At 45.0% G+C, this 26,094-nt stretch overlaps 1 protein-coding gene across 1 annotated transcript in view; it reads left to right on the top strand.

Moving 5' to 3' along the window:
• Positions 1-26,094, top strand: part of LOC126199674 (uncharacterized) — a 439,743-nt gene that overhangs the window by 323,787 nt on the left and 89,862 nt on the right. Inside the window, exon 4 of the mRNA XM_049936602.1 lies at positions 4,693-4,852. Coding sequence (XP_049792559.1) covers positions 4,693-4,852 — 160 coding nt within the window. The remainder of the gene's footprint in view (positions 1-4,692; positions 4,853-26,094) is intronic.

Genomic DNA, 26,094 nt, shown 5'->3' with positions numbered 1-26,094 from the left:
GTTTTCTAATTTCCCTTCCTGGAGAAGGGTTAAAACATTCCAAGTCCCAATCCTCAAAGTCTTCCTTCTTCTTCTCCTTCGTTCCTTTTCCATTTGTCCTAATCTCTGGAGTGCTCGTTGTATTCCCCTCCCGGAGATCCGACGGAGGGAAAGCTTTAAGTCCGGAATATTGTACAAAGAGGTCCATCCCATGAACTTCTAGGGAGGTAATTCCAATGGTGGTTTCCCGTTGCCTTCCACTGCCGTGCACATACTGTCGGCTCGCTGACCCAGTTTCCCGCTGGGGTTGGTTACCCAACCTTCCACTGGGTTGCTCAGCTTAAAGGGGGCACCACATGTAGGTAGGATTGTGGAGAATTGAGGTATTAATGAAACACTTTGCCTACTGCTGATATTTACTACAATGTCAACAAGCAAGTGTGTGAAGAACCTAAATATTTCATTTTTGGGAATTAGACATTGGTTAAGTAGACTTTTTGTAGAAAGCTCAACATGCTTATTTTAAAATGAAACTTGGAGTCCAGCACAAGGGATGGTCGCCAGAGACTGTTTGCCGCTGTTATGTGGAAAGGTTAAGATTGTGGACAAAAGGAAAAAACGCATGTCATTTGTGGTTCCAATGGTGTGGAGGGACCGAAAAAATCACCTTAATGACTGTTACCTCTGCTTAGTTAGTGTTCAGGGGTGCAGTTTGAAGAACAAGAGACACGTTGTGTATCCAACTATCGACTCAGCCATTAGGCCAGTTTGCACACTGAGAAGATCTGATTGCTCCTCCTCCTCCAGCTGTTATAGAGAACGAGGAAGAAGGTGATGAAGAAAATGAAGCTGATGCAATTACCGAAGACGATAGTGATGTCCACCAGCCTGAATGCGACTTTACTCCGTAACTGTTGTCTGAGAGTAAACTTCATGCTCTCGTACGAGATTTGAGGTTGCCTAAGGCTTCTGCGGAACTACTTGGCTCCCGATTAAAAATTGAGAATCTTCTGGATCCAGCAGCACACTATTCATGCTACAGACAAAGAGAAGAAGAATTAGTTCATTTATTCTCATAGAACGAGTCATTGGCTTATTGCAGTAACGTAAACAAGTTAATGAAGCATTGAACATGATCCTACACAGTGGAGACTTTTCTAGACTCGTCAATGAGGAGCCTGAAAGGTGTGTTACTGCACGATGGAAACGTGTGTGGGTCCACTCTTGTGGCCCATTCAGTTCATATGAAAGCGATGTATGAGAACATGAAGATACTATTAACGAGTATCCAGTATGAGGAACACACTCGGCTTATCTGCGGCGACTTCAAAGTTATCGGAATACTATTAGGACAATAATCTGGGTTCACAAAATGCCTCGCTTTCTATGCGAATGGGACAGTCGGTTAAATTAGAGACAGTGGAGAGTGAGAGATTAGTCACAGCGGAGAAATTTAGTGCCTGTAACTAAAAGTATCCTGCACGAACCGCTTGTAGAGCAAAAAAAGTCTTGCTTCCACCTCTACAGATAAAATTGGGCATGATGATGTAATTTGTAAAGGCTCTACCACAGGATGGACCCTACATCCAGTACCTTTTCAAGAAATTTCCCTTCGCCACTTGAGATGAATTGAAAGCTGGAATTCTTTTTTAGTCCTCAAATTTAAAGAATTGGTGAAGGATGAAGATTCTGAGACGACAATAAAGAAAAGAGAACACGGTTGATGACTTCCTTCCGATCACTTACTGAGAACTTTCTATGGAATGTTTAACATCGTAATTACAAGACCATTGGTTCAAAATGGTTCATATGGCTCTGAGCCCTATGGGACTTAACTGCTGAGGTCATCAGTCCCCTAGAACTTAGAACTACTTAAACCTAACTAACCTAAGGACATCACACACATCCATGGTCAAGGCAGGATTCGAACCTAAGACCGTAGCGGTCGCGCCGTTCCAGACTGTAGCGCCTAGAACCGCTCAGCCACTCCGGCCGGCCAAGACCATTGCTGAAAAATGTTACAAGAAGATGGGTTGTTAAATGAGTGTGAAAGTGCACTTTCTATACGCACATATCGACTACTTTCCGCAAATTTTGGACATTATATTGAAGAGCAGAGTGGACGTTTTCACCGACATATTAAGAGGAGGTACCAGTGGCACTGGACAGCCGCTGCGCTGGCCGACTACCGTTGGATGTTGAAGAGGCACAGTCATCGTCATATACAAGCATCTACAACAAAGTGAAAGAAGAGTAATTTTAAATACTTATGGAACACTACTGACACAAGGTAAAAATGAAACAAATTAGGGGAGTTCTGAGGAGTATTTTTAAATGTATTACATTTTTTAAATGGTGTTAGAATATATTTGTGGTCTTATAAGTGAAAATTATCAAAATATTACTTCTTATTTTGTGTAAAAACCTGACCTGATAGACAAAACGGTAGTTATTTCTAGAATCAGCATAAAAAGTTGATTCAAGAACATCTACTTTCAACCAATCATGTGATAAAAAGTTTTCAAATGCAGACTAGTGTAATCATTTCATGTACTTCGTATGCAGTATTTCGACAATAACTCTTGAGTTAACTGGAAACATCTAAAAGGGTGTTCTAATTTTCCTCTCTGGTAATTTTCATAAAATGAGTCGGAAAGGAGATGTTGTCAAAATGTTTTGGACGCCATTTTTCCATCAAAGTAAAAAGGTGGATAACAGAAGAGATACTGAATTTAATTGATGAAAGGAGAAAATACAAAAATGCAGTAAATGAAGCAGGCAAAAAGGAATACAAACGTCTCAAAAATGAGATCGACAGGAAGTGCAAAATGGCTAAGCAGGGATGGCTAGAGGACAAATAAATGTAAGGACGTAGAGGCTTATCTCACTAGGGATAAGATAGATACTGCCTACAGGAAAATTAAAGAGGCCTTTGGAGAAAAGAGAACCACTTGCATGAATATCAAGAGCTCAGATGGAAACCCAGTTCTAAGCAAACAAGGGAAAGCAGAAAGGTGGAAGGAGTATATAGAGGGTCTATACAGGGGTGATGTCCTTGAGGACAATATTATGGAAATGGAAGAGGAGGTAGATGAAAATGAAATGGGAGATATGATACTGCGTGAAGAGTTTGACAGAGCACTGAAAGACCTAAGTCGAAACAAGGCCCCGGGAGTAGACAACATACCATTAGAACTACTGACAGCCTTAGGAGAGCCAGGCCTAACAAAACTCTACCATCTGGTGAGCAAGATGTGTGAGACAGGCGAAATTACCTCAGACTTCAAGAAGAATATAGTAATTCCAATCCCAAAGAAAGCAGGTGTTGACAGATGTGAAAATTACCGAACTATCAGTTTAATAAGTCACAGCTGCAAAATACTAACGCGAATTCTTTAGCGACGAATGGAAGAACTGGTAGAAGCCGACCTCGGGGAAGATCAGCTTGGATTCCGTAGAAATGTTGGAACACGTGAGGCAATGCTGACCCCACGACGTATCTTAGAAGCTAGATTAAGGAAAGGCAAACCTACGTTTCTAGCATTTGTCGACTTAGAGAAAGCTTTTGACAATGTTGACTGGAATACTCTCTTTCAAATTCTGAAGGTGGCAGGGGTAAAATACAGGGAGCGAAAGGCTGTTTACAATTTGTACAGAAACCAGATGGCAGTTATAAGAGTCGAGGGGCATGAAAGGGAAGCAGTGGTTGGGAAGGGAGTGAGACAGGGTTGTAGCCTCTCCCCGATGCTATTCAATCTGTATATTGAGCAAGCAGTAAAGGAAACAAAAGAAAAGTTCGGAGTAGGTATTAAAATCCACGGAGAAGAAATAACAACTTTGAGGTTTGCCGATGACATTGTAATTCTGTCAGAGACAGCAAAGGACTTGGAAGAGCAGCTGAACGGAATGGACAGTGTCTTGAAAGGGGGTATAAGATGAACATCAACAAAAGCTAAACGAGGATAATGGAATGTAGTCGAATTAAATCGGGTGACGCTGAGGGAATTAGATTATGAAATAAGACATTTAAAGTAGTAAAGGAGTTTTGCTATTAGGGGAGCAAAATAACTGATGATGGTCGAAGTAAAGAGAATTAAAATGTAGACTGGCAATGGCAAGGAAAGCGTTTCTGAAGAAGAGAAATTTGTTAACATCAAGCATTGATTTAAGTGTCAGGAAGTCGTTTCTGAAAGTTTTTGTATGGAGTGTAGCCATGTATGGAAGTGAAACGTGGACGATAAATAGTTTAGACAAGAGCTGAATAGAAGCTTTCGAAATGTGGTGCTACAGAAGAATGCTGAAGATTAGATGGATAAATCACATAACTAATGAGGAGGTATTGAATACAATTGGGGAGGAGTTTGTGGCACAACTTGACTAGAAGAAGGGACCGGTTGGTAGGACATGTTCTGAGGCATCAAGGGATCATCAATTTGGTACTGGAGGGCAGCGTGGAGGATAAAAATCGTAGAGGGAGACGAAGAGATGAATACACTAAGCAGATTCAGAAGGATGTAGGCTGCAGTAGGTACTGGGAGATGAAGAAGCTTGCACAGGATAGAGTAGCATGGAGAGCTGCATCAAACCAGTCTCAGGACTGAAGACTACAATAACAACAACAAGGTGGCAAAGACGCAACTGCCGGACAGCTGGCCAGGTAAGCGTCTTCTGGAGCAGCAGACGACTGCAGGTGTGGTTCGCTGTGTGTTGCAGTGGTACGTGCTGGTGTGGTGCCACGCGGGCGGCGCCGCCGTCATCACGTGCTGCTACGTGCGGCTCGTCGCGTCGGGCGCGCCGGCCGACAAGCTGGGCTCCCTGCGAAGGGCGCACAGGGCGGCCGGGCAGCACGCCTTCCTCAGGGCCGCCGCCGCAGGTCAGTACCGCTGCGTGCAGTACAGCCAGCTCCTTTTTCTTTTTCCATCATGGTTCTGACTGCGGCCCTATTCTGTATCGTTTATACCGATCGGTATAGTAGGATAGTCTCGGTAGTGACGTCATTTTCGGTTCTTTATCGAAATATCCTATTCAGTAAGCTTCTGAGACTTGTTACCGAACGGTCCTCCCACCGATTTTACGACAATTGTACCGAGAGGTTTTGGATTTCGGTCTGGTCCTGTCGATCGGTGAGCTGTTGTTTATGTACACCTATAATTTGATATTTTAAACGTATTTAGCGGTTTTAGCTTTGGATTTAGTCATTATGTTACCAAAGAATCACCAGAGGACGCATCCGGTTGGAAAGTGAGTTCAAAGTAGACTATTTTTCTTTGTTAGAAATATGGTTAGGTTAGGTTGTTACTGTGAATGATTACATCAAAGAAAAACGTTTTCGGTCAATATTCTCTCAAAATACTTGTTATTTCTATACAAATAAGAGTTTCAAGATCATTAAATATCAAGACATCGGCTCTGCTTACGTATGTTACATGAGTGTGAACTGACGTTACTACTGACTTTGTGTATTTTTTTTCCCAAAAATGGTTTGGTTAGTAATTATCGAAACGTGTTTACAACTTTCAAGTAACAATTGAAAGCAATTATGTGACGCCGTATATGGGAAAGCTTCCAAACTATCACGCATTTATGAATTACGCAGCACCGTTTGGCAACCAAGCCAGCATACGTTCGTCTACGTAATAATACAAGAATTGAGGCCCACGTTACCGTTGTTCAATGTGGCTAAGTGGTAGTTCGGCGCTTGCGGCCGTGCGAAGCGGAGGTCCGATACTTCCGCCTGTGCGGCGTGTGCGAGTTTTGTTTACTTGTGGATTTCCTCTGCTCGCGGGCTAGTAACAACGATCATGGCGAACAAGTACAGGAAAACTACATTACGATTCAATTTCTGCAAAGACTACGAACGACCAAAGGCTTTAGCAGTGGAGCGATTCATTCGAGAGGAAGTCAAGATACCGCGAAACGATATTGTCGGAATACACCTGTCCCTCATTAGTCTCACGGCGTATATCAAGATGGTAAATGACGCGGCGTGTGAGAGAATTCTACAGGCGACAAAAGCAGGTCTCCTATTTTTCCATGGTGACGGGAATGTCGGCACTGTTACTGTAGAACATGCTGGTCCGGGTGTACGGACAATACGTGTTTTTGAGCTGCCATTTGAGCTCCCGGCTGACGAAGTTACCAAGGCTTTTAAGCCATACGGCACGGTACATGGTCACACGGCAGAAAGCTGGACACAATTCGCCACGTACCCCGTTCTTAACGGAGTGCGACAGATCACTATTGATCTTCAGAAGCATGTACCGTCCTATCTGACAATTGGTGGTTGTTGGGCGGTGGTTACTTACGATGGTCAACCACGTACATGTTCTGTCTGTGGCCAGGAGGGACACTTCAGGTCGAACCGTATGCAACGGCGGATTACGCAACTGCCTTCAGATGTGCGGGAGCCGTCGCCGGCGATGACAGTACTACCGAGCACCTATGCCAAAGCCCTCACTGCGTCCGCTGATGACCGAAAGGACACAGCCCCGATGGAAGATCAAGATGGGCACTCTCCGAAACCTTGTAGCAGACGTCGGGATGACAGAGGATGCTGCTCCATGGAGCACACAATCTACGGCGACAACATCAGATGAGACCGAACTCCCACCAAGCACACCGATAAGTACACGAAGCAGCTCCAGCTACTACGGATGCTGTTCCGTCTGGAACGCACTCTGTGACGACCACAACAGTTTCAAAAATGGCTCTGAGCACTATGGGACTTAACTTCTGAGGTCATCAGTCCCCTAGAACTTAGAACTACTTAAACCTAACTAACCTAAGGACGTCACACACATCCATGCCCGAGGCAGGATTCGAACCTGCGTCCGTAGCGGTCGCGCGGTTCCAGACTGTAGCGCCTAGAACCGCTCGGCCACCACGGCCGGCACATCAGTTTCGACCGAACTCCCGCCAAGTACAACGATGGGACTCGAAACACTTCCAGTTCCTACGGATGCTTTTCTGTCGGGCAGCCGTGATTCCCTATAATCTGAGGACACGGAAGGAAGGTCACGCAAACAACGTTCCCCGAAAAGGAGGAAACGGCGGCGTCGCACGACATCTCCTTGGGACGCCCCCCCCCCCCCCCCATGCCCCGACGACGATGTGCCTGTGGACCAAGACGACACAACAGCCTCTACGAAACAGGATGAGGCACTGGGAACTGTTCGATCAGACCCACAGCGGTCTGTCACATTGATGGTACCGGGACGTGGTGATGATGAAGTGGAATCACAGCCAGTTGGCTCTCCAGACGCAGATGCTGTGGCTATGGACACGAATATATCACTGCCTGAAAAGACGTGGTATGACGATATTGAGGAGGCGCCGGACGCCGTACAGAGGCAGCCGGTACTCACGAAGACGGCCTAATAATTGCTGAAGGTGAAGGGACGGGAGAACGTCTTCTAACTCAGCCCCCAGCGCCGATACAGGGAGATGTGTTGCACCTCGACAGAGTGGGATTCAACGCCATGCGAACCGTATTGCGACATTAAATATAAATGACGTGCGTTCACCGGCCAAAATACACCTACTGAAGGAAACGATTTGGGCATCTGATGTGGATTTTGCGTTGCTGCAGGAAGTCCAAATAGCTAAACTCCCATAAATCGCAGGCTACCAATCCTATTCGTCACATGGAGATCACGATGGGAGTGGGGTGGCAGTTCACGTGCGAGATGGCTTCCCAGTGGAAAACGTGTGTTACCTTCCGTCGGCCAGGGGAATGGCTTTCACGACGTTTGGGACACGCATCATCAATCTTTATGCACCGTCGGGAAATAATCGGCGGCGGGAAAGGGCGCGATTTTATGCAGAAGACATTGCCCCACTATTCCATGGACGTTATTAATGTGTAATAATTGGTGGAAATTTCAACTGTGTTCTCAGCCAGAAAGACCAATGGCCGCAAGCAAACATCAGCCAGGAGTTGCGAATCGTTGTCAACGACCTTGTACTTAGTGACACGTGGGAATTACGACATAGAGATGCACCGGGATACACCTATGTGACAAGTCATTCGGCGAGCAGATTAGATCGCATTTATATCTCACGGGCTCATGCAAATGATGTCCAGGACGCGGAACGCTGGCCATTGGCATTTTCCGATCACAGCGCTTACATCTGTTCGGTGCTTCTTCCCCGTAGAGAGGTGTGGAACAGTGTGGCCCGTGGAAACTAAACATTCAACATCTACATGATCCTGAATGCCGTCAACGGATCCTTGAGACATGGACGATGTGTGAGCGAAGGGTTGGAACGTATGCGACGATGCTTGATTGGTGTCTTACTTGTGCTAAACCGGCGCTTCCCCGTACGTTCATCTCATATAGCAAGGAGATGGCAGAATGGCGCCTCCGTACGACCGACTTTTATTTTGCAGCGCTGCGCGACCTGGATGATGGTCCGCCGAGACAGGACGTCTGGATCTAACGCAAAAGGATAAAAGCTAAACTAGTAGCTTTAGCTCGGAAACATCTTCAGGGAACCGTGGTGCGCGCCAGATGTCACGATACGGTAAGGCACGAGATTCCTTCCATGCACCACGTCGTGAATGAACGAAAGCACCGACGACGCGTTTTGGTACGGGAATTAATTACCCGCGAAGACCGAAGAGTGACGCGTCAAGCGGACATTGTCTCAGCATTTGTCGACCATTACCAACACATCTATCGGGAAGAAGCAGCCTCTGTCGATGACCTCGACCGTATAGCCACGCACGTTTCCCTTACACTGACGGTGGAAGCCGCGGGAACCTTACTGGAAGCCATTAGCTGTGAGGAAGTACATGATGCGATCGCACAAGGTGCGTTGAATCGGTCCCCAGCCATTGATGGGCTTCCTGCTGAATTTTATCGAGAATTTCGCAACGAAATGGCACCGCGATGGACGGAAATGTACAACGAGATGTTAAATTCCGATGCGCCTATTCCACCGGCTTTTATGAAAGGCCGCTTGGTGCCAGTACATAAACCGAAGCCAGGGATTATGGTCAGACATTATCGCCCCATCACCCTGCTTAATGCCGACTATAAGATCTTTGCACGGTTGCTAGCGTCCCGATGTCGTATGTTAATTCGTAGCGTTCTCTCTCCAGAACAGACGACACCGGGTGGATCGGTGAATGTGCAAATAGCTGCTGGCGAATGCCGTGATGTGATAGCGCTAGCGGAGGAGTGCCGGCTTAAAGCGGCGATGGTGGCGGTTGATTTTGACAGTGCTTTTGATAAGGTGCGCCACAACTATCTGTACGCTATATTGGAACAAAAGGGATTTCCTGATTGTTTTACTGGTCTCATTAGAAGGATTTATGGGGGCGCACAATCCTTGGTACAGGTTAATGGGCGTATAGCAGGACCCATTCAAATTCGACGATCCATTCGCCAGGGGTGCTGTCTTTCGATGCTACTGTTCCCGATAGCGTTGGAACCATTAATTGGGAGGCTAACAAATTCTCTTTCTGGGTTGGAACTACGGGGCTATACCTTCAAATGTCGTGCCTATGCGGACGACCTCCTGCTGCTCATTTGTTCTGAGCAAGAGGTGAAGACGGTCCTTGAACTGTTGTTGGACCACAGTGTGACGGCGGGTAGTGCAGTGAACATGAACAAATCGGCGGCAATGCCGGTTGGAAGGGGCCTTACGCCGGAAGAAATCAGTCCGTTTCCTTATGTGCAACGATTCCGATATCTCGGCATAGACTTTATCTCACCTGTAAAACATACTGCGGCAGTTAACTACCGACGTATTTTACAGACAACACGTACCATGGTCCGACAACATCTCTTACGGCGCCTTGATCCTTTGCAACGAGTCGAGTATCTGAACACTTATGTGGTTTCTCGAATGGTGCATATTTCGCAGATCCTGCCCCTACCACTCACGCTCGGACGTCGACTTCAATCAGCACTAGACTATTTTGTGATGATTGGATCGCCCCTCAATGTGCGGTACGCCACGCTCACGCTCCCTACGGACAAGGGGGGACTCGGACTGACGAATGTTCACTGCCGAGCGACGGCGCTCCTAGCCACGATGTACAAGCAATGGCGTAGCGGGGGTGATTCCCTTACATCCCACCTACTGGATCTCCTGGTTCCAGCGTCCTTCACACCTCCGGTGGCGGTGGGCAACATTACGCCACATTTTTCGCATGTATCAACATTTATCGTGGAACTCAGTTATATCAGAGACGAGCTTCCGCGCACGAGACCGCCATTCTTTCCTTGTTTCAAGAGATGATGGTCCAGTGGTGCTACCAGCCTTGCACCATTTCTTGGCATATATACTGGTACTGTTTAAAATGTAGTCCTCGTTGAAATGCTATTCTTGTTGTACACACTAGCAAAATTTCCGTCGTCAGATTTATGTTCGCCGCTCTTCATTTACCATAACCAATAATTTGCCCTCTGAATGTCACTATACAGGAATTAAAAAGTCAGGGCATAAATAAATTACACTTTGTAAATTGTATTGCTATAGAAGATGCGAATTGAATTTTTGACATTAGCAAATCAGAACCAGAAATGGAGGAAGCGGTAACTGACGAAAAAGGAGTGCAATAGATTGACCATTGGACGTGAGGTCTTTGGAAATACTAACGTTACAAACCAAACTTCACTACAGTTTTACGGTCAATAGCAGAATAACCCGAATTTTTTCTATATCCCTTATCAATCAAAATTTAGTCTACAAAAATTGGGGTGAAAATCTGATGACACAATCTACACAGCAGACTTCCAGCATGACTTTTTTGTCTTTTTTTTTTTTCAAGATTACATCACATAAAATGGGCCGACAAGGGAACACAGAAGTGGACCAAGACTTACTATATTTCTACCCTTAAATATATTAGGCCAGGGAAAACACAGTAAACACAAGGCAACTAGAAAGTGACGTTCCGAGCTCTCAGCCAATCAGCGTCTATATCACAATTCCACCCTCTCTCTCTCTCTCTCTCTCTCTCTCTCTCTCTCTATATATATATATATATATATATATATATATATATATATATATAAGCTCTCTACATACAATACGCCAAATAACGTCTGGCTACACATGTGCAGTTTGAGTTTGGGATGCACGCTTGTTCTTCATACGGTTGATGTATCTTTGTGACTATTATGCTCTTATCGAGCATCACAATCTCATCTATTGGATGACACCCTGATGCTATCATCTGTGTCCCACCTGACATGTGGGATAATGTCTCATTTCAGGAATATAGTTCCTACATACACAACAAGTGTAGGTCTATCGTGTCTAAAACTTTTCTGAGTTCTTACAGCTCCATGTCATTGTGCACCGCATCTACCTGACCGATTTTAATCATTTTTCTAAGTTTTATTTTCATTAGGGTGTGAGTTGACATATTATTTCATGAGAGACGAGCTATTATCTATGACTGAAATCAACTGATCCACATTTTTAAAAAATAGAACCTTAATATTACCTGATGTCACTCTGCCGGCCAACATAGTCGTGTCATAAATGCAACTAACTTCTCCTACGAACATGTACATCTACATCTATATCTACATGATTGCTCTGAAATTCACATTTAAGTGCTTGGCAGAGGGTTCATCGAACCACAATCATACTATCTCTCTACCATTCCACTCCCGAACAGCGCGCGGGAAAAACGAACACCTAAACCTTTCTGTTAGAGCTCTGATTTCTCTTATTTTATTTTGATGATCATTCATACCTATGTAGGTTGGGCTCAACAAAATATTTTCGCATTCGGAAAAGAAAGTTGGTGACCGATATTTCGTAAATAGATCTCGCCGCGACGAAAAACGTCTTTACTTTAATGACTTCCATCCCAACTCGCGTATCATATCTGCCACACTCTCTCCCCTATTACGTGATAATACAAAACGAGCTGCCCTTTTTTGCACCCTTCCGATGTCCTCCGTCAATCCCACCTGGTAAGGATCCCACACCGCGCAGCAATATTCTAACAGAGGACGAACGAGTGTAGTGTTAGCTGTCTCTTTGGTGGACTTGTTGCATCTTCTAAGTGTCCTGCCAATGAAACGCAACCTTTGGCTCGCCTTCCCCACAATATTGTCTATGTGGTCTTTCCAACTGAAGTTGTTCGTAATTTTAACACCCAGGTACTTAGTTGAATTGACAGCCTTGAGAATTGTACTATTTATCGAGTAATCGAATTCCAACGGATTTCTTTTGGAACTCATGTGGATCAGCTCACACTTTTCGTTATTTAGCGTCAACTGCCACCTGCCACACCATACAGCAATCTTTTCTAAATCGCTTTGCAACTGTTACTGGTCTTCGGATGACCTTACTAGACGGTAAATTACAGCATCATCTGCGAACAACCTAAGAGAACTGCTCAGATTGTCACCCAGGTCATTTATATAGATCAGGAACAGCAGAGGTCCCAGGACGCTCCCCTGGGGAACACCTGATATCACTTCAGTTTTACACGATGATTTGCCGTCTATTACTACGAACTGCGACCTTCCTGACAGGAAATCACGAATCCAGTCGCACAACTGAGACGACACCCCATAGGCCCGCAGCTTGATTAGAAGTCGCTTGTGAGGAACGGTGTCAAAAGCTTTCCGGAAATCTAGAAATACGGAATCAATTTGAGATCCCCTGTCGATAGCGGCCATTACTTCGTGCGAATAAAGAGCGATGTCTGTTACCCTGATGGAGTTTCATTGCTCACTGATGATGTTTTGAGAAGACAGGTTGCCTTTTGGGAGCCAGCGACCTGGCCACACGATCGACGAGCACTATACGCCTTACTCGGAGGATGTGACCGAGTAGACCAGACTGCTGAGGTAGCTGAGGTGACGGCGTTCCTCCGTGGCCCTCCCCACTGGTCGTGCAGCCTCCAGTCGGCCCCTTTCGCCCGTGTTAGTGGTCTACTCCCTCGCTGCACTTTCCCCGCCGCCGAGTGGACGCCGTTCTACTTCGTGCGCGGACAGCAAGTGCCCTGCGGCCGCAGTGAAAAGCATCGCCTCGACTCTCTGTTACAGCTCTCCTGTTTTCTCCTCGGTTATCTTATCCTGCTGCCTCTAGAGGAAAGCAACATTCCGCTGCGTCAGCTGAAGTAACGAGGAACGAGTGCTAATTAAGGCTCATGTAAGACGTTAAACTCTCGATATAACTCGGAGCATCTACTGCAGGGCAGACTGCAGCAGCGGTGTGGCCATTCTTACAAGGGAACCTCCCCATCGCACCCCCCTCAGGTTTAGTTATAAGTTGGCACAGTGGATAGGCCTTGAAAAACTGAACAGTGATCGATCGAGAAAACAGGAAGAAGTTGTGTGGAACTATGAAAAAATAAGCAAAATATACAAACTGAGTAGTCCATGCGCAAGATAGGGAATATTAAGGACAGTTCGAGCTGAGGATCGCCGTGGTCAAGTGGTTAGCGTGACGAGCTGCGAAAAGAGAGGTCCTTGGTTCAAATCTTCTCTCGAGTGAAAATTTTAACTTTTAGTTTTCAGTTTATGTGACAAACTATTATGTTTTCATCACTTTTTTGGGAGACATTATCACATCCACAAGAAAACCTAAATCGGGCAAGGTAGAAGAATCATTTTACCCATTCGCCAAGTGTACTAGTTAGGTGGGTCGACAACATATTCCTGTCATGTGACGCACATGCTGTCACCAGTGTCGTATAGAATATATCAGACGTGTTTTCCTGTGGAGGAATCGGTTGACCTATGACCTTGCGATCAAATGTTTTCGGTTCCCATTGGAGAGGCACGTCCTTTCGTCAACTAATCGCACGGTTTTGCGGAGCGGTCGCAAAATACAGACACTAAACCTATTACAGTGAACAGAGTCGTCAATGAACGAACGGACAGATCATAACTTTGCGAAAATAAAGAAAGTAAAATTTTCCGTCGAGGGAGGACTTGAACCAAGGGCATCTCGTTCCAGAGCTACTCACGCTAACCACGGGACCACGACGCTCCTAAGATCAGATGCTCCTTGATGTTGCCTATCTTGAGCATGAACTACTCAGTTTGTATATTTTGTTTATTTTTTCATAGTTCCATAGAATTTCTTCCTGTTTTCTCGATTGATCTGTGTTCAGTTTTTCAAGGCCTATCCACTGTCCCAACTTATAACTAAATCGGAGGGGGGTGCGATGGGGATGTTCCCTTGTTAGTGAACAACGAATAACGAACCGTCTCTACGCTCCTCATATACAGGGTGTCCAGAAAAGGACTCCCTGATTTCAAAATTAAATATCTCGAAAACAACGGTCGATAGAGGAATGCAGTAAACGGTATGTTTATTGTGAAAGTTGTAAGAAGTTTATACAGCAGTTTGAAATAATAGTTACAAAAGCTGCTAACAGATGGCGCTGTAATCGCCATACGTAATGCCTAGTATAAATAGTGATCCGAAGCCCAGAGCGATCAGTTCCACTATTGAAACGTGAAAGGAGGTTAGCGTACCGAAGGAAGAGATTAAAGCCATGTACTCCATTGAACAGCGCGTTTTTCTGGTTCTAGAGTACCACAGGTTAGAAGAGAGTCCTACGGCAACAAGGCGACGTTTTCAAGCACGATTTAATGTTCCAAAAGGAGCCGATACGAAAACCATTCGTACGCTCTTCGCAAAATTTCAACGAACAGGCAGCGTAACTGATGATCTAGTGGGGCATGTTGGCCGCAAGCAAACCGCAGTTACGCCTGAAAATATCGCCACAGTTTCTGAAATTATTCAGCGAAATCCAATGTCATCCGTCCGTAGAACTGCATCTGAGACTGGTCTGAAGCGTTCCAGCACGCAGAAAATACTCAGAAAGAGCCTACACATGTTTCCATTCCAAATTCAAATGCACCAGGCCATACCCGTACGAGCTGTGCAACAAAGGGTTGCCTTTGCTAATCACATGCTCACAATGATTGATAGTGAAGGATTTGATGTTGGCTGCATCTGGTTTACAGATGAAGCACACTTCCACCTGAATGGATACGTGAATAAGCAGAACTGGCGATTTTGGGGTTCCGAAAAGCCATATTGGTGTGAAGCGAAACCCCTGTATTCTCCTAAAGTTACTGTGTGGGCTGCAGTATGCAGCAGAGGCATTATTGGCCATTTTTTCATTCGAGAAACGGTCACTGGTGCACGTTACGTTGCAATTTTGGAACAATTTGTTGCCACACAGCAAGCGTTAGAGGATCGACCAGGTACTGAATGGTTTATGCAAGATGGAGCCCGACCACATCGGACCGAACAAGTGTTTCGCTTTCTTGAGGAATACTTCGGGAATCGAGTCATTGCTTTGGAAAATCCCAAATTTACTGGTGCTGGCTTGGATTGGCCTCCATATTCGCCGGATTTGACTCCCTGTGACTTTTTTTTTGTGGGGCACAGTGAAAGACATGGTCTACCCGAAGCATCCCGCCACGCTGGACGAGCTTGAATCGGCGATCTCTGTGGCATGTGAATCCATTTCGGTTGAGACACTACGAAATGGGATGACGAATTTCATTCTTCGTTTGCGCCACCTCTGTAGTGCCAATGGTGAACATTTTGAAAACATTGTGATGTGATTGTTTGCAAAGATTGTTTTCATACGATTATTTCACTTATGTATGCTGATATGAGCTGTACAGCGTACAGCGCCATCTGTTAGCAGCTTTTGTAACTATTATTTCAAACTGCTGTATGAACTTCTTACAGCTTTCACAATAAACATACCGTTTACTGCATTCCTCTATCGATCTTTGTTTTCGAGATATTTAATTTTGAAATCAGGGAGTCCTTTTCTGGACACCATGTAGGAAATACCTGGAATCTCATTGAATGGAACTGAATTGTATTCGGTGATGAGTCCCACTTCGAACTGAACCCCGATGACTAGCGAACACTCCTCACAGCCGTTTGGTTGTCGTCAGCGGCGCTCTTACACCAGAGCGGTACGCCGACGACAATTTACGCGCCGTTTTGTTGCCTACATGGCCAGCCATCGTTTCCCATTCGGGAGGACGACGATTCAATCCCACATCCGGCCATCCTGATTTAGGTTTTCCTTGATTTCCCTAAATCGCTCCAGGCAAATGCCGGGATGGTTCCTTTAAAAGGGCACGGCTGTTGTGTACATAGTTACGCGTAGTCAGCGCGTACACAACTTTCCCACTAGAGCGCGCCCCGCTGAGCACAACAGCGCAGGCGCAGCGCTCGTCCGTCTCCGCACTACGAAATGGCGCTGCCATAGAGACGGACCGAATTCTGCTTTCGCCGATCCGCGTATTAATATGTAACGCAGCCAATGACATTGCTGCTAACGTAGAACCTTTTCTCCTCGCGGATCACACTCGCGCAGTGATACGTGAACGCGCGAGGTATTATAACGAGTGTACAGACCTCCGATTAGTCAGTCTGCATTTGTCTGCACCAGTCAGTACCAGTCTGCATTAGTCTGTACCAGTCTGTACGAGTTCTACATTTGTCTGTACCAATCTATAGTCGCCGGCCGGTGTGGCTGTGCGATTCTAGGTGTTTCAGTCTGGAACCGCGTGACCGCTACGGTCGCAGGTTCGAATCCTGCCTCGGGCATGGATGTGTGTGATGTCCTTAGGTTAGTTAGGTTTAATTAGTTCTAAGTTCTAGGCGACTGATGACCTCAGAAGTTAAGTCGCATAGTGCTCAGAGCCATTTGAACCATTTCAACCAGTCTATAGTCAAGTTTCAGTCTGCACCTAATAAGATTATCATATTCCTGTACATAGTCATGAAGTTAAATGAATAGACACTTTGTCAAGTATCAGAGATTTGTGAGAATAAGATTAACGTACCAAGACCAAAGGAACTTCAGATTGTCGATTGTAAACAGCATCCAGAATCAAGATAAGTAATTTCTATGATTTTTATTATTCTAATAAATGTGTGTGAAAATTAATCAAGTTCTGTTTAAAGTTGGTCACCGTCAATCTGCTACTCTAAGCGTGCAAGTGGCATTTCTATCGTCTGACCTAACGGCAGAAGATAAACACGCCACGATAAGATCACGAGACACATGTCTGACACTCGCCTACTTGGTTAGAGCGACAAGTCAAGTAATCCGATGGAGTGTGTTCTGTAGGTCTTACAGTACGCACACCACAATGGCCCACTTCCTTCCCCTTCCTTCCCTAATTCGATGAGACCGATGACATCGCTGTCTGGCTGCTCCCCCAAAAACAACCCAACCAGCCATCCTTGACTTACATTTCAGCAAGACAATGCGCGCTCGCACACGGCGAGCATTTCTACTGCTTTTCTTTCTGCTTGCTAAACCCTACTTTGGCCAGCAAGTTTGCCGGATCCCTCCCAAATTAAGAACGTTTGGAGCATTATGGAAAGGGCCCTCCAACCCGCTCGAGATTTGAGGGTCTAATTGGACAGAATTTGGCGCGACGTCCCTCAGGAGAGCATCCAGCAACTCTGCCAGTCGGTGCCAAGCCGAATAACTGCTCGCATAAGGTCCAGATGTGGACCAACGCGTTATCGACTCGCTCAATTTGTGAAGCTCTTTCTCTTTAATTCATCAAGCTTTTTTGAATGGTAATCATTTATTTGTCTCTACATTTACGTAACATTTACCGATTTCCGTCCCATTCGGATAATTCCTTTGTGGTGCGTCTCTTTTTCGTCTTGACCACTGAAATAACTTTTTGCCCAGTAGCAAAAAAAAAGTATGCAGTAACTGTTGTTTAGCTACTAGAGAGACATTAACCAGCCTTTCTTGCAACTTTCTTCGTTACGAAGATATGATCACCAGTATGTCTTTTTAAATAACATCCTGTATTTTTTGTCCGGTAATCCGCTTCCTCTCCTCACGACCTGCTCAAAAACGTATCACACCGTAGCATTCACATCAATATGACGTTATTGAAAACGTAACACAAAACTAACTGACTCTCTCCTCTAGTAGCACACAGCGTAGATAACCTGGGACAACGTAAGTCGTCCATTTGCCACAGTTGACAGTAAACAAATGGGAACACGAGGAAAATGCACACCGGTAATTCAGTCAACCTTTTCAGTTGAAGGTTTCCGTAAGTACAATGTACACCACTGAAGAGAGAGTAGAAATGCTACTAATCCACAGAGAATATAACTTATCAGAATAGTAATTGCAATAATGTTTTCTTGTCAGGCCATCGCTCTCATTACAGTTCCTCTGCCTGAGTAGCATTAGGCCTCCATTCACCCAGAACAAATAAAATAAAGATGACGCAGTTTTTTATCAAGCACTGCTTTACTACACCGACATTTCGTTTAAAAACACTGCAGGACTGTTCCACATGCATTCGTGTTGCAGATAAGAATCTTTTATGTTTATATTAAAGATGAAATTCTGACAGTTTAGGAAATTAGTTGAAAGAAAGTTTCCTGGGAATTTTAAGATTTCCATTGAAATTTCTCTTAGTTCTTCGGTGTAGAGGACTGCGTGTACGTATGAGTTAGATTTTGTTCCCAGTTTCGGATTTCGTACTATTTTCTTTCGACGATCCTGGAAATCATTGCGGTTTTTTTCATTAGAGGGAATTACACTACAGGCTATTGTACAGAACTTATGTGAGTCACAGGAAGAGATAACACTATCAAATAGCTCCGTGGGAAGTCTCGTGATGAAGCCCTAGCACAGTGTGACGTAGCGAGATAGCTACGTCTGGAAGTCCGTGTCCGCTGCGGTTGAGACCCGTCCACGATGGGGCACGGTCGGCGCTCGCTGATCGGTAGTGCACTCAAAATGAGGGACCGCGGAGCAGTCGATTCAGCTGCCTGTAGCAACTCCTCACGATCAACGACTGTTGGGAAGCCGCACGCCGGCGCAAGTCCTACTAACATGGGGAGGACACGACGCAGGAATCATGGACTTCCAAACTGCGCGCACCTTCAGTAGACCGTTAAAACAACATAATGTGCACTACTCTGGCAATCCCGAGAAAATCGCAAGAGAAGTTTACGTGGCTGTTATGTAACGGATGTATCTGTGCGAAGAAGCCGGCCGTCAGAAGTAATTGTGGTCACACCTGGCACGAAACGGAAAACCAAGGAACTACCCTTCGAGAAGACCAACTTGAAGCTGTCACAGACCTGGCATTTCTCACGCAGCGAAGGCGAGCGTAGACGGCTGCGGCTACACTTCATGCGGATACAACACCCACCTCAGAAGTTAAGTCCCACAGTGCTCAGAGCCATTTGAACCAAGGACGAGGCACAGGCTTGGAAAGGCCAAGACAGACCTCGATGAATAATGAAGCGATCGACGTTATTCACAACCAGTAATTATTATTGATTTAAGGCCACTAAGGAGCGCTTATGACTAGTTCTTCTTCGATGCTCTCTTCCGTTCCCACTATCTCTTGGGCCCTGCTGAAAATCTCTCCTTCCTCTCCTGTGAAAGGGGCTTCCGACGTTTAGGGACTCTAGGTGGTGGGGTCCAAGACTCTGTCATAGCACAAAATTTGGAACGACATTCTACTTCCAGTTAAGACATCCCAGCCGAATCGAAGTCCTTTAGTGCTTCATTAATCCACAGTCTTCCAGTCTTGTAGCTTTTAACCAATGGTAAGATCTTCTTGGTAAGCCTATTGTTGTTCATTCGTTGTAGGTGCCCATAGAACTTGAGCCTCCTACGTCGCATACTGGTGTTGGCTGATACTGACTGTTGATCAGTTCAGAATTAGACATTGTAAGTAGGCTGTTTAGGTTTTTATATTGGTAACGCCACGTAGCGCTCTGTATGAAAATCACTGGCTGTGCTGTGTGCAGTCTGTGGCTGGTTTGCATTGTTGTTGGCTATTGTAGTGTTTGGCAGTTGGCTGTTAACAGCGCGTAACGTTGCGCAGTTGGAGGTGAGCCGCCAGCAGTGGTGGATGTGGGGAGTGAGATGGCGGAGTTTTGAGAGCGGATGATCTGGACAAGAGACAGTAAATTTATAAGACTGGATATCATGAACTGATATATATATATATATATATATATATATATATATATATATATATATATATATATATATATATATATAATGACTTTTGAACACTATTAAGGTAAATACATTGTTTGTTCTCTATCAAAATCATTCATTTGCTGACTATGCCTATCAGTAGTTAGTGCCTTCAGTAGTTCGAATATTTTATTTAGCTGGCAGTAGTGGCGCTCGCTGTATTGCAGTAGTTCGGGTAACGAAGATTTTTGTGAGGTAAGTGATTTGTGAAAGGCATAGTTTAATGTTAGTCAGGGCCATTCTTTTGTAGGGATTATTAAAAGTCAGATTGCGTTGCGCTAAAAATATTGTGTGTCAGTTTAAGCACAGTCATGTATAATTTTTCTAAGGGGACGTTTCAACTTCAATCGGTAGGTTTCATCTGGGAGCAATCTCCGGCCATGAATTTTTCTGAGAATACGTCTTTGGGATTTCTCCAGGTCATCCATCGTGCCTTTTCTGTTCATCAAGAGGGTCTCTGGGGCATACAGAAACTGTGGTCTGACAGCAGTTCTGTAATGGCATAACTTAGTATTCTTCGAGATGCACTTGTTGTTGTACAGACTGTGGGACAGATGGTATGCCGCGTTGAGTTTGTTACGCGTTTCTGAGATGGAGGTGCCGTCTCTACCATTGGGGTGAACCCATTCACCAAGATAACGAAAGCGACTGACCCTCCCAATCGTTCCATGTATAGTCGTCAAAGGGGTGCCAGCTCTCAAATTACTTGGTCTTGTCATACGATATTCCTAGCCCTGACTTCGCCACTATCTCGTGCTGGACTTGGATTACAACCAGTAATATACTATATGCCGCACCACAAGAGTAGTGGACAATTACTCATCGGATGTGCTCTCGACATCACACATTTCAGGATGATATTTGTCATACAGACATGGGAAACATAAATTGAAACGGCATCTACTAAATCGAATGAAGGCAGTTTTCGCCTATTTACAGGGAATGTTTAGGGTTTCTAAGGGAAAACACACCTCGTAGATATTTTGAAAAACTTACAGTAGTTTGAATGCGTAACGCAATTATATGTGCTGACAGTTGGTGCTGTACGATGGATTTTAGTTGAAAATAGTAAGTAGTCAAATATCATGAAATGCACTAAAACTTCATAGACATATATGTGATTTTTTTAAAAGTATATTACCTCTCAAATGTCGTACAAATTAAATAATATGACCAGTGGTGAAAAAAATAGATTAATAATTAAGTTTGAGCGGGAGTCGAGCCGTGGCCTTATACACGTCCGTTTTACGAAGCTCGAAAGCTAATCAATCGACCACCACGAATTCGAGCGTGCGGCAAGTAAACACAGCTACATAAGCTACATAATAGACACGTAAGACTTCTCTTGCGATTTTCGCAGAATTGCCGGAATGGTGCACCTTTCTACTGGCACGTTATGTTGCTTTAATGGCCTACTAGAGGTGTACAAAGTCTGAAGTCAGTAAGTGACCTCAACCTGGTGGCGTTCCTATGCAGCGCAGCGCGGACTATTTTCAGGCACGTAGCTTGCGGAGGAAAATAGTCCCATGCCGCCTGCACCTCCTCTTGTCGATTGGAACGCTGTTTGTCGGCGAGAGTTGTGTCTGTAGTGGTGTCATCCTGAGTTCCCGGCTATAAATGGCGGCGTCGTTATCATTGTCGTTGTGCCTGGAAGCTGCTGTTGACGGAATTCGCCTATAGACGCCTGTGCAGGAAGTGGATGCCGCCTGACGGCAGGCCACCCGCATGACGCGGGTGTGCGTGGAGTTGCTCTCCAGAAGGAGAATAGTTGCGAGTACCACACCTATTAAGAAAATGCTTTAATTTTCACTACCGACTGCATTCATCGAACATCAAAGATGATATGTGCTGGAGGTCTTGTGTGTGGCCATCATAATACCACTGTAACGTAATAAGTACCACAGAACTTAAGGTCCCAGGCTCTAGTCACTTAATAACATACAATAAACACAACTAGTAGTGAAAGTTAAAACAACGTCGTGATGATTTATATATAGCTTGAAGTATCCAGAACTGTGGCAGCAGAATGAAGAACATGCATAATATTACTACTACCTTGTATCCAACATTGCTGCGTGTGTTTAATGACAGCACTATTTGACACACTATAATGGTACTGTACACGAATGTGGAAACTGAGTGTGGTCTTGAGCGGAAATCTTGAACGTTGTTTTCCGCATTATTGGTTAAGTGATAATTTTTCCACTGTTGTGCACGCCTGATACACATCTATCTTTATCAGTGTCTACTTGAGGATAACTGGGAAGGGGCTCTAGGAGGAGCGGGCGTGCAGATGCAGCGTTTTCCTCTAGAGAGAGAGAGAGAGAGAGATGAAATCAGTGACTAGCTTGGTGAGTAAGGCATTTCAGTTGTGTCAAAGACTAGGAGAGAGCTTTCTTTTAATTACAAGTTAGCTGGCCATACACCGTCATCCCATTACTTATTTATTCTAGTCTTATATTAGATGCGAAAAAGACCGACATCCCCCTATTTCCTAGAAACGCCACACACACACTCGACACAGATATTCGCCTTTTACATTATTTCATGTAATCTTCTACCACCACCCACCTTACCAAACAGCTACTGTGGGGCAGTCATAACGCTTCAGCTGTCATCCGGAAAAAATTAAGCGGCATCTTTGAAACTTGCAGACGGTGCTAGGCCTTATCACCCTTCAATGAACCTCTTTTTTCCCAACGATAGATGGCTTGTCGGAGACCTCGGTTGTAGAAGTCTGGATTTTGATTGTTCAGGAAATGATTTACCTCCAAAATCACCTCGTCGTTACCCTGGAAATGACTGCCACGCGACTGTTTCTTCATCCGTAGAAAAAGGAAGGAGTCACTGGGTGCCATGACAGGAAAACACAGGAGTTGAGGAAGAAACTGATAGCCCAAAGAAGCATAACTTGTGACTGCGTCCAGTTAAGAACAAGCTGGAGCCACGTCATAGAGAAAAAAAGAGCCCCTTGGACAGTATCCTATGACTCCTCGTCTTGAAAGCCTCCTGCAAATTTGTGAGGATATTTCAGCAGTATATTCCAGCGATAGTTTGACTGTGCATAATCTGTTAGCACCACACCGTGGCAGTCCCAAAAAACCCTCACCATTACCTTGCTCGATGATAGTTGTGTCCACACCTTTTTCGTCAAAGGTGAATCCAAGTGTTTCCATTGCTTGCTTTGCTCTGTTGTGTTGGGTGATTATGACACATCAGGCATTCTTCCGTGGTGATTAGGTGCCTAAACAAGTAATCACGATTAGTGTGACACAGATACGACATTTCCACTGCTACCTCAGTTTGGTTGGATTTTTTAGCGAGAGTTAGCAGTCCTCTAATCGAACGTCCGGTGACAACCAATAGCATGGACGATGTTTAAAACTGATCCATGACTGATTTAACTTTTTCTACTGTCACCTCAATTATGACACAGCGGTTTTCGAACACCACGGCCCGCACTTCGCGGCTCTTTACAAATGAACCTACACTATGTGATCAAAAGTATCCAGCCACTCCCAAAAACATACGTTTTTCACATTAGGTGCACTATGCTGCCACCTACTATCAGGGACTCTACATCAGCGACCTCAGCAGTCATTAGACATCATGAGAGAGCACAATGGGGCGCTCCGCGGAACTCACGGACTTCGAACATGATCATGTGATTGAACATGATCATGTGATTGGGTGTCACCTGTGTCATACGTCTGTACGCGCAATTCCCACACTCTTAAACATCCCTAGGTCCACTGTTTCCGATGTGATAATTAAGTGGAAACGTGAAGGGACGCGTACAGCAGAAAAGCGCACAGGCCGACCTCATCTTTTGACTGACAGAGACCACCGACATTTCAAGAGGGTCGTAAAGTGTAATAGGCAGACATATATCCAGACCATCACACAGGAATTCCAGACTGCATCAGGATCCACTGCAAGTTTTATGACAGGCGGGACGTGAGAAAACTTGGATTTCATGGTCGAGCGGCTGCTCATAAGCCACAGATCACTCCGGTAAATGCCAAATGACGCCTCCCTTGGTGTAAGGAGTGTAAACAATGGACGATTGAAGAATGTGGAGTGACGAATAACGGTACACAATGTGGCGATCCGATGGCAGGGTGTGGGTATGGCGAATGCCCGGTGAACGTCATCTGCCAGCGTGTGTAGCGTCAACAGTAAAATTCGGAGGTGTTGTTGTTATGGTGTGGCCGTGTTTTTCATGGAGGGGGCTTCCACCCCTTGCTGTTTTTGCGTGACACTATCACAGCACAGGCCTGCCTATGCTGCCATTCCCCAAGAAACCTTAGAGCACCTGATTGAACGTATGCCTGCGGGAGTGGAAGCTGTCATCAAGGCAAAGAGTGGGCTAACAACATATTGAATTCCAGCCAGGTGCTCGGATACTTTTGATCAGATAGTGTATATGGTTACAGAGAAGTTGGAAAAGTAAAAAAAAATGGTTCAAATGGCTCTGAGAACTATGGGACTCAACTGCTGAGGTCATTAGTCCCCTAGAACTTAGAACTAGTTAAACCTAACTAACCTAAGGACATCACAAACATCCATGCCCGAGGCAGGATTCGAACCTGCGACCGTAGCGGTCTTGCGGTTCCAGACTGCAGCGCCTTTAACCGCACGGCCACTTCAGCCGGCTTGGAAAAGTAACTGGAACCGTATAGCTTCATTTGATTAACTCACTTATGCCTGTGTTTCTGGCAACACCTTCCGTTTCGATCGATGATGTGGCGCTATTCCAATACAGCTGCAGAGCCACTGCAATATTTTTCCAGTTTAGGGGGAACACCAGGTGAGGTGAGGCGTGAACGGGAACTCGGACTGAGGAAGGAGGCGTGCTAGGGTAGTTTCAATATTTTTTTTGTGGGATCTAAAATTTAAAAAAAAAACCTCTCTCACACCGGCCTGATTTAGCTTCACTGATCAGGATAGTAAAAACATGAGTATGTTAAGGGAATTTTCATTCACAAAGCAGGCTTATCACAATCACACAGGTCAGTACTGTTCTATCCTGATTAAATTGAGCTTAACTTAAATTCCATAAGGCAGTGAAGCAATTTCGAAGTCTCGGTGCGACGAAAAATGTCAGTCGATCTCCTGGAAACATTTGTAATAATAATTAACTTTCGGTGATCGCATGGGGAAGACCGGAGATCTGCTGGTAAGACCGTGTTAGCCTATTTATTTGAAGTAAGTGGATATCTTGAGCATACAAAACGGCAGGTTCGTCCAGTGTAAATCAGACGTTCCCCACTGATCCCGTGCAACACAGCGTAGTTAACAGACACTGTCAATAATAATCAGTTAAATAAAACGCGAACACACTTACTTTAGTTTAGTTCATGTATTAAATTCCTTCTCATACATAATCTCATCAAGATGGCGACTAGTTCAACAATACATACATATACATCCTCCTTCTTTCACGGCTAATCGGCAAGATCCTTCCTTCTTTTCATAAGAGAAAACATAGATAACAGAGAAGCTATTACATGGAGTAAATGGACGCTCCAAGGAATAATAGGGCTTGAAACTACTTTGCATTGATAATCATCGTATATTAAAGTTTAGGAATCGGTAAGATAAGAAGAGATATTTCGAGATATGTACTGAGTTATATAATTTATAAAATTTCTGAAAATATCGCGGAGAGACCGCTGCAAGAGACATTACATAGTCCGTGCCGTGTCAGGGAGCTGAAGTGGTCAGCGCATTTGCGTAGTGTGCAGGAGAACCAGGTTCGAATCCTTGGTTTGGTACGAATTTTCATTCGTCGCTTCAGTCTGCATACCCACATCTTTACAGACAGACGATCAGTCACTTCTTAGTTCACCTTTTAGAAACGTTTGACCCCAGTGGAGGCTTTGCGCCACTGTCTCACACAATGGTGCGTTCCTGCCGTACGCTGCAACCTGCTCAGAGCGGTCTGTTGTTGCGTTGTTTCCCCTCAAATGCAGGAAACGAACTGACGCACGCATTTTGTCAGTGGGTTGGACCACTTCGTTCTGGCGCATATAGCGACATACTACGGCGCTGTAGTTCGGGTATTCCGTTGTGCATCAGGACGGCAGATATCAAAAGTACCC

Source organism: Schistocerca nitens, chromosome 8, assembly GCF_023898315.1.
Source record: "Schistocerca nitens isolate TAMUIC-IGC-003100 chromosome 8, iqSchNite1.1, whole genome shotgun sequence".
Taxonomy (NCBI): domain Eukaryota; kingdom Metazoa; phylum Arthropoda; class Insecta; order Orthoptera; family Acrididae; genus Schistocerca; species Schistocerca nitens.
This window is presented reverse-complemented; position numbering and strand designations above follow the sequence as displayed.